At 43.8% G+C, this 9,942-nt stretch overlaps 1 protein-coding gene across 8 annotated transcripts in view; it reads left to right on the top strand.

The window, feature by feature from the left end:
* The window catches only part of trps1 (trichorhinophalangeal syndrome I), a 98,481-nt gene extending 88,938 nt beyond the window's left edge, over positions 1-9,543 (top strand). For all 8 annotated transcript variants that reach the window (XM_035528828.2, XM_035528827.2, XM_081700257.1 and 5 more), the window contains one exon: positions 5,745-9,543. In XM_035528828.2, coding sequence (XP_035384721.1) covers positions 5,745-6,905 — 1,161 coding nt within the window. In that variant the 3' untranslated portion in view covers positions 6,906-9,543. The remainder of the gene's footprint in view (positions 1-5,744) is intronic.
* The last annotated feature ends 399 nt before the right edge of the window (positions 9,544-9,942 follow it).

Here is a 9,942-nt window from a genome sequence, read left to right on the forward strand (position 1 = left end):
GGGTATGGATGAGAAGACAAACCATCCTTTTTCTTCTTTTACAGTTTTGTCCCTGAAAGAATTGTGAATTTCTCATTTTTCCAACCATAGTTGCAATTATTTTGCATCAGTCGAATCTTCATGACCATTACACTGAAAAAGCAGTCTTCTTTCTCAACTCTTTCCACTTGAAAACCTGTCACCTTTTGGACATGTTCTACATTTTGAATGTTAGGCCATTCATGTGAATCATAAGATCCCTGCTCACTTCATTCAAACACAGCACACAAGCAGTTCATGGTCATTTGTCGGCCAATCCATTGTCTGTATTTTATTTTGTAGACCAGTCAAAAGTAAGATAGCATCTATAGTGTCTTCCAAAAGACATCTGGAGCAATAAAATACAGAGTGGGTCTGTAGCAGCAGCGGAGCTTAGCGAAATGGCTCTGTACCAGTGTACATGCATTTGACTCCTCAGAAAAGGTCTGCTGTCTGACACACAGATCATATTTCTGTTTCTTATCTTTAAAATAAACATATTATTGTGTTCTTGAAGCTAAGGTTGGCATTTTATTAATTTTATTCATATAAATTTAAATAAATAAATGGTATATCAAATAGAGAATAAAACAGATTTAAGGTTGAAATGAAAATTTGAAGAGGCCAATAAGATGGAATAGCAAATTCGCAAAAGAAGAAAACTACCCTTGCCTTTTTTCAGAATTGGTAGACCTGAACAGTTAACAGGTAAAAAGCTGTTGGATATGTGAAATGATTTCTATACATATTTAATTTAATAATTACATAATTAATGCTACATAAAAAAATTGGTTTGTTTAATTTTTGGTTGGCAGTGGTAGGTTCTCAGTGCATTTGATGGTATATGATCAGCTGGGCAGGAACTTGCTTGGAGGAACTGTGGAAGTAGCTTGACACATTTTCTGCATTTTAATGTGGTTAGCTTTTTTTAAATCAACAAATATTTGAATTATTTGCTGAAAACATTTGCTCATAATGATTGTGCCTATGCCCTTTCTATTTTTTTTTTCTTGAATATATAATTTTTTCTCTATAGTCTATTTTTGTGTACACCAGAGTTTTTAATTTTCATATTAAAATCACTAAGATACAGACTGATGAGAATTTGTGGTTTGTTTTCTGATTGTCATCTTTTTCACTCCTCTCAGGATTTTATACCTGTCCATTAGTCGGTCTGCACACTGCGCAATTTCAGAGCTGTATGTCCATGGCAGACATTTACATTTATGGCATTTATGGCATTTATCTGACACTTTTATCCAAAGCGACTTACAATTATGACTGAGTACAATTTGAGCAATTGAGGGTTTAAAGGTCTTGCTCAGGGACCCAACAGTGGCAACTTGGGGCAGTGGGGCTTGAATTGACAACCTGATTACTAGTCAAGTACCTTGACCACTGAGCTACCACTGCCCATGCATTGGTAAAAAAGTAACTTGAAGTAACTGGTGGCTCAAGCCAGAAGGTAACAATTGGTTATCTGCAGAAAAGGGGGTGTGCCTTCAGTGTCCGGATGAGGTAGCCTGCACAATAGCTTTACAGCGCTAACAGGAACAAAGCGGTAATAATTAATAGCCTTTTGATGACCGATTATTACACTAACTGGCCTAATTAGGGAGTGTGCTCTCAGAGTCCCGGAAGAGATGAATCATTGCAATGAAATCTCGTTAGAACAGGGACCATTTGTAGGACAGATGCGCGCATTGTGGACAAGCTGCAGTGCTCTTCAGACAAGAAGCTCCTTCATCCTCTAAAGTGGAGCCTGATTATTACCTGAGTCAATTACACTCACTGCTTTATGGCAATAAGAAATTGAGACCAAAAATATCTCATCTCAACTGAAGCTGAAGGTAAATGGAGACAGCGTTATAGATTACATGCTCTGTGTCTTCCCCCCAAAAAATGCTTTTGCAGTCATCTTACACAATATTCTGTTTTTGTAATCTTTTGTTTTATTTATGTATTGTTGTGACACTGCAGTGGGAAAATGTTCACAAATGACAAACTTTGACATGAAAGGACCCTAGAGCCCCCACCCCCCCCAAAAACAAACAAAAACACATGTCTCTTTGATATGCCTTTTTTTTCACCTGTATTAGTCAGAATAGTGCCTTTAGTGCATTTGAGCTGTTGTCTACTACTACAGAAAATGCTGTCATGACATTCTTCGTATGACATCAATATTATGGAAACCACAAAAAATGATTGGTATTGACAATCATTTTTTTTTATTACTTTAGTTCCTCCCGCACTCCTTGGTGCATTGGGCAACAAGCACTCTCCAACGGGTCCTATCGGCTGCAGCGTCTCTGGCTTCGTCCAATGAGCGTATGTCAATAGTTTTTAGGTCGGCGATGAAGGTTGATCTCCAGGTGGTTTTGGGTCGGCCTTGCTTTCGCTTTCCTTCTGTCGGTGTCCAGTGTACAACTGCCTTTGAGATGCGTTTGTCTGGAAGACGTAGGAGATGACCATCGAGGCGCATTCTGCGTTCGGTGATGATTTCTTCCAGCTTCCACAATCCACTCCATTGAAGAACTTCCTCATTGGTAATTCTGTCCTTATACGAGATACCCAATATTTGGCGGAGGCACCATTGATGGAAAATGTTTAGTTTCTGGGCAATCCTCTTTGTGTTCCTCCAGGTTTCACTGGCGTAAATGGCAGTTGGGATGACGATCGTGGAGTACAGATGCATTTTGATTCCTGTATTGATTGTTGTTGAGGACCAGATGCGGTGTAGATGTTGGAAAACACCCGCTGCCTTTCCGATCATACATCGAACGTCCGCTTCTGAGCCACCGTCATTGGATACTATGCTGCCGAGATATGTGAACTCGTTGATGTCCTCCACCGTTTGCTCCCCAATAGTTATCTGCACCTTGGTTTGACGATTCACCCGCATGACCTTGATTTGTCTGTGTTAATGCGCAAGCCAACCTTTTCCGCTTCGCCCTCAAGGCACGTTGTCATGGATTGTAGAGCCGGTTTTGTATTCGCTAGCAAGGCAATGTCTTCTGCAAAATCGAGATCAGTGAGATGAGATCCATTTGTCCAAGGGATTCCAGTCACTGGACTCATCATCACCTTTTTCATGACGTAGTCGACTGTGAGCAAAAAGAGAATTGGTGACAGGATACATCCTTGCTTGACTTCGGTTTCGAAGTTGAAGAAGTCTGTAGCCATCGTCTGTCCTGACGCAGCAGCTAGAGCTGATGTATAGGTTCTGAAAGACGTTGACAAACCATTGTGGAATGCTGTAGGCTCGTAAAATTTTCCACAAGGAGCCCCTGTGGACGCTATCAAAAGCCTTTTTGAAGTCGATAAATTCGATGCACTGTTCGATGAAATTACGAAGCATGTAAATCTGCTCACTGCACGATCGGCCCGCTCTGAATCCGGCTTGCTCTTCCCGGAGAATTTCGTCCACTGCATGTTGTAGGCTCCGTAATAGAATGCTGCAGAAGACTTTCCCAGGAACCAAGAGGAGTGTAATGCCCCGCCAATTGTTGCAGTCGTCGGTATTGCCTTTCTTGGGGAGTTTAACGATTACTCCTTTCCTCCAGTCACTTGGGACACTCTGATCTTGCCAGCACTTTTTGAACAGCACTGTGAGGGTGTTTGCAATTGCATCTCCACCGTGCTTTAGCATTTCCGGTGCTATCTCGTCTAGGCCGGGTACTTTGTTGGCTTTGAGTGCTCGGAATAGCCACCTTAGTTTCCTCGATAGTGATTAGATCAAGATTAACTACCAGGTCTGGAGGTGGCGGTGTGGCGCCAAAGTCATAGGTGTTGGCAGGGGTGGGCTGGTTCAAGGTTTCCTTGAAGTGTTCTACCCAGCACGCGTCTTGTTCTTCTCTGGTGAGCAGAAACACCCCGTCCTTGTTTTTGATGGGTGCACTTGAGTTGCTCCATGCCCCAGTCAACTCTCGTACAATGCGGTACAGCATCTTATTGTCATTCTTGCTAGCCGCCTCATGTGCTTTGGCTCCTTTGCATTCCAACCATGTCTTCTTGTCAGATTTGCAGCTTCGTTTGACTGCCCTATCCAGTTGCCGATATCGCTCTGCTGTGGTTTCCTTGTCAGGGTCAGCTTTTGCCTGTTCGCATCGGCATTTTGCGATTTTCCTTTCATCAATCATGCTCCAAGTTGGGTCCCGTATCCAGCGTTCTTTCTGTGTCCCGCGTCGACAACCCATGGTTTCCTTTGCCGTTTCTATGACTGCTTGTTTGAATGCCATCCAGTATTCGTCCATGTCGCCCGCATCTTGGAGTAGCTCGAACTGATTTCTCAACTCCAGTTGGAATTGTTGGAGCGTGGCAGGTTCTTTCAGCTTCTCCACAGCGTAAGGACGTTGTCTTTGCTTTTGTTCTCTCCGTTTGAGCCATTATCGAATTGAGGATCGTACGAGATAATGGTCTGATCCAACGTCCGCTCCGCGATAGGCTCTGACGTCCAACAGTGCTGAACGCCATCACCGAGAGATACAGATAAAGTCAATTTCATTGTATTTGGCTCCATCCGGCGATCGCCACGTTTTCTTATGGATGTTTTTGTGTCGGAAGTATGTGTTACCAATGCAGAAATTGTTCATATTGCTAAAGGATAGAAGTCGTTCACCATTATCGTTGGTCTGTCGCCCCGAACTGTGTGGACCAATGACGTTTTCTAAGCCACAACGGTCGTCGGTAATTTGCGCATTGAAATCACCGATGAGAAGTTTAACGTCATGGGTCGGGATTTCATCAATGGTGTCTTGTAGCAGTCCGTAGAACGGATCCTTCTGATCGTCATCGGAGTCTTCGGTTGGAGCGTATACTTGGATGATGGAAGTTTTAGCGTGTCTTGATTGAAATCGCGCCGTGATGATGCGATCGTTGACAGGTTTCCATCCAAGCAGTGCACATGATGCCTTTTTACTAAGCACCAATCTGACACCATGAATATGGTGCTCCTCATGTCCTGAATACAGGACTGACTTGCCATCACTTATGATCTTTCCCGATCCAGTCCAACGCATTTCGGAGATGTCCAATATGTCAAGATTGTAGTTGTCAAATTCGTGTAGAAGCTGGGCGAGCTTCCCACCTTCACAGAGAGTTCTAATGTTCCAGGTGCCTAATTTGGAAATCATTTTTGCATCGAAGGTTCCGGTGTTCATCGGGCGTTGGACACCCTCGCGGGTTTGCTCCAGCACCGTCATCAAGTTAGAGCCAGGTCCTCTTTGCTGATGGGATCGTTTAGAATATTTGCTTGTTGTTTCCATAGCAGTAGAAGTTTTTACAGGGCCAGGTAGCTGACCTGGCGCTTAACCCTCCTCCTTTCACATCCAGCGCTTGGGAACCGGCAATGGCGGAGTTCAATAACAATCATAAGCACAGCAAAAGACAGGTCAAGTGTGTTGGTCTTAGTACTGCTGAAGCAAGCACGAGCACTTCAGATTCAGGCTTGATCCAGATGCTACCCTCACTGTGTAGCTTATTGTCTTCTATTGCCTTGTTCTCTGCTGCTACTGTCACAGAGGATCAAATGCCTTAACACAGAAATCTCCTCTCTCTGTCTGTCTCTTTTTTTCACTCAATGCATCTTAATGCTCCCCCCCATCTGTTTGTCTCTCTCCCCTGCCCTTTTTCTGACTGTCTTGCTCTATCTGTCTACCTCACTGTGACTGTCTCTTTCTCTGTCTTCTCCCTCCCCTCTATCTCTGGTCTCTCGCTCTCTTTTTCAGACTCCCAGGCCATTAAACATCATCAAGCAGAACAACGGTGAGCAGATCATCCGGAGACGCACACGGAAGCGCCTGAACCCTGATACCCTCTCGGCCGAGCAGGCCGGCCCCAAGCAGCAGCGTGGCAACAGTGATGAGCGCCTCAATGGTAGCCCACTGGAGCGCCGGCCCGAAGAAGCACTGCCCGATGGGGCCCTGCCCCGCCCTGACAACCAGGCGCAGCTGACCAAGTTGGAGGGCTATAGCTCGGCAGCACCCAAGTGCCACCCAAGCCCGCGCTCCACCCATGCTTTCCTGGTGAGTCAGACGCTGGAAATCCATAAGCGCATGCCACCGCTGCATGTGCACAAGAGCCCGGCTGAGGGCGGGGCTGAGGGCAACGGGCTGAGCACGGGCGCACAGGGAGGCCTGGACAGCAAAGCCGGCTCCGAGAGGGGCAGCCCCATCGAGAAGTACATGCGCCCATCCAAGCAGGCCAGCTATTCGCCTCCTGGCAGCCCTATTGAGAAATACCAGTACCCGCTCTTCAGTCTGCCCTTCCTCCACAGTGACCTGCAGAGTGAGGCTGACTGGCTGCGCTTCTGGACTAAATACAAGATGTCTGTTCCGGGCAACCCGGGCCATTATCTCGGTCATGTGGCCAGCTTGCCCAACCCGTGCCAAAGCTTCGTGCCTTACCCCGCCTTCAGCCTGCCCCCTCACTTCCCGCCGCCACCCACTTCTGGACCTGATAGCGACACTCCTCTTGACCTGGCCATGAAGCATTCCAAGCCCAGCCCCGTGCCCAATGGTGCCGCCACCTCCAAGGAGAAGGCCCTACCTGAGAGTTGGGCCTCTCCACTGGTGGACAGGGAGGCAGAGCGCGAGTGGCCAGCAGAGGCCAAAGAGGAGGATGGTACTCCTCCACCACAGCCTACCAGGCCTGAGCAGGTGGACCAGGGCACGCAGGATGACATGTCCAGCAAGTGTGCTCATTGCGGCATTGTCTTCCTGGATGAGGTCATGTATGCCCTGCACATGAGCTGCCATGGCGATGGCGGGCCTTTCCAGTGCAGCTTCTGCCTGCATGCCTGTGCTGACAAGTACGACTTCACTACCCACATCCAGCGAGGCCTCCACCGGCCTGTCCCGGATGCCAGCGCTCAGGCCTCAGATGCCTGAGCCCTACGACCCCGCTCACCTCTGCCCACCCAGCACAACTAGAGCAGTATGTGAGGAATCCAAGAAGTGATTCTGCAGGAGAAATGACAACAACAAAAAAAATGTACGAATGAACCCCTATACTTTTTTGTTGTTCTCTAAACGTGCCAAGATGGCTCCTGGTGCCTCAGCAACTTCAGTCAGCATAGCATTTCTGTCAGAGTTCAGACACAAGAAGCTCTTGGCTGTTTTCACTTTTTTAAAGAACTGCTTTTGAGGAAAATGGTACAAGTAGCTTTTCAATTTAGATTTTTTTCCCCCCATTGTTGTTACTTCCTTTAACCCAGTCATGCAATTTTGACCAAGAAGTTCAGTAAACTGGGTACACCTACTCAAAACTGAATTGTTTGTTATGCCAGGGCTGTTCCCAACCTTCTGGAAAGTTCTCTTACCTGGTTTTGAGCAAAGCGAGGATGTGGGACTCTGCATGCATGGCAAAGAGTGTGTAAACACTCCAGTCCTCTGTCACTATAGCAACAGCAAGAGTGACTTTCATCCTCAAAACAAGCATCCTCAGGGAATGTATATGGATAAAATAGGCAAAGACACATCAGTTTAGGCCTTTCTCTCTGGTTAACATTATACTAATTATTATGACCTAGTTGCTTTTCATTCATATGTTTTTATTTTCCTCCAAGAAGTAGGGTTGGGTAACTATTTTTACATATTTCCATCATCAAGACATGTTAGCTGCTGCCTTAGTTGCTGGGATGCAAACTGAATCATCACTCTATAAATTTGGGAAGGAATGGAATTTTTTTTCCTGTTGTTAATAGGAATAATCATATTACCAGTGCCTGATATAATGTACAAAGCATTTTCTACCTGATATGTTGATATGCAACATTGAACCTGCATCTGAATATGGGCCTTGAGCTAGGCTCGGAAAAAGTTTACATTTGCAAATGTAGCAAACAAGGTAATGAAGCAAACATCTGCTAATTATTTTTCTTTCACATAAACAGTAGAGATACGATCGTCCATATTTTTCCTTTTTTAAAGTGGAACACAGAGCAGAAGTATGTTTTATTCTTTAGCCACCAAAAGTCACTAGCCATTCCAAGCGTTGTCCTTCACAAACTTTGTCACCTTATTCATCTACATGTGCTTAATAATTAAATAGCTTGTAATAATCTCCCGGTATTTGTCTACAGACATTGAACTAATTCAAGAGTAGTTGATAAGGCTTTGTGTGGTAATTTAAGTGTGCTGGAGATATGAATAAATCTCTTTAAAATCTCCAAAATGCACTACCCCTGTCCAGAGCATTTCAAACACCATGAATTATGTTGAATTCCACATCGTAAGTGGGTACTTTATAAAGTACAGAAAAATATTTTCATGGTTTCCTATATGAAACTGACTTGAAAATTAACCTGCCAATTACTCTGCATTATGCTCCGAAATAGATGAGCTACTGTCAACGTTGCACTTTTTTTTAGGTGCCTTCTGGTGAAGCTTTTCTTAGAAAAGTAGAACACTGTTATGCTGTGCTAAGGTACACTTCACACTCCCTTTGCAATTCTTTCCATTATGTGGAATAAATCACAGGCTCTTACTCATCACACATTTTGCCCTGAAATGTATTGATTATTTTGAAAATAATTTACTATACCAAAATATTACAAGATTGACATTGTAGATTATCAGGTGTGCGTGTATGCATTTTTCTCATTTTCTTTCTTTTTTTTTCCTCACCTGAGGAAGAACCTCCAAGTCTGATGTAATTTAGTCCACAATAGGTCATGTTTTTGTTTGCTAGCAGCTTTATCATGTGTGTACTCCATTTTGTTCCACTGTGTGTTTATCCTATCCACAGTTCCATTGTCTTGGCCATGGGCTCAGTGATCTGGGTCTTGCATGGCTAACCACAGATATTATTTATATGAAATGGGCAGGTGAGAGAAAGAGAGGTGCTCTGGATGTCTCAAGGACGTCTCTGTATTTCACAGATCCTTACTTATAGCCTTACGATGCTGCTTAACTGCAAAAGCCTCTTGGAAAATAACTGAAATAATTATGAACTGTTGCTTTTCATTGGAACATTATACAGTTGGGTATTACATAACATAAGGATTTTTCTCCCGTCTTTCAATTTTATTTGTAATTATCTTAACGCTTGCACTTCAGTTATTCAGTTTATTGCCAAGAAAGAAAGATTAAAGGTTTTATTAGCATGCTATGACTATGAACAGGTACTGCATTGTAATAAACAAACAAGATTGTGCCTTTTTTTCTGGAAGGTCTTGTGCAAGGCCTCACCAACTTTGAAACACAAAGGAGTATTTGTTCATGCCTGGAAGCCCTTTTGGCCCTGGTCAAAGCAGAAGGCAAAACTATGTAAATGTTTTAACTATTATTTTTAGAATGTTATTGTTTTTACACTTTTGCTGCATTTAAAGTGCATAGATGATGGTTTAGAATTTCTTTATTTTGGTTTTCTTCAACTGCCACCTTAACTTTGTGTTGTAGGATTTTACATGCAAAAAGATTCAACAAAGATGGTAAAGATGTCTGATGCATCTAAACTTGAATAATGATGATGATAATAATGATGATAATAATAATTAATAAAGTAATAACAAAACATTTTGGCAAACTTTGGAGCATGCTCTTGATGTTATTGTCATTTCACATTTCCCTCACCTGCAGCAAAGACCATTAGTAAGTACTGACCTATAGTCTTGTGATTTTTACAAAAAAAAGTAGTATTAATGAGAACTGTCACAACCATTCACCATGCCCAGTTCTCGGAAGAAACAGAGTGCCAAAACAGAGCACTGTCAACTGTGATTAGAACAGAGGCTGCAGTGCTCTAGCAAGGCTCTAGATGCATTCAGGCCCACTAACAGAGTGGAGAACCAGCACTAACTTCAGAGTCCTTCATGAGCTGCACTGAGATGGTTGTATCGATCCCTCTCTATATCCATAGTCACATTACCCAATCCAAATGGAACCTCTGACCTCTCACACTGCTACCGGAGAGCTCTGTGGACCA

This window comes from Electrophorus electricus, chromosome 2 (assembly GCF_041902795.1).
Source record: "Electrophorus electricus isolate QZ-2024a chromosome 2, ASM4190279v1, whole genome shotgun sequence".
NCBI lineage: Eukaryota > Metazoa > Chordata > Actinopteri > Gymnotiformes > Gymnotidae > Electrophorus > Electrophorus electricus.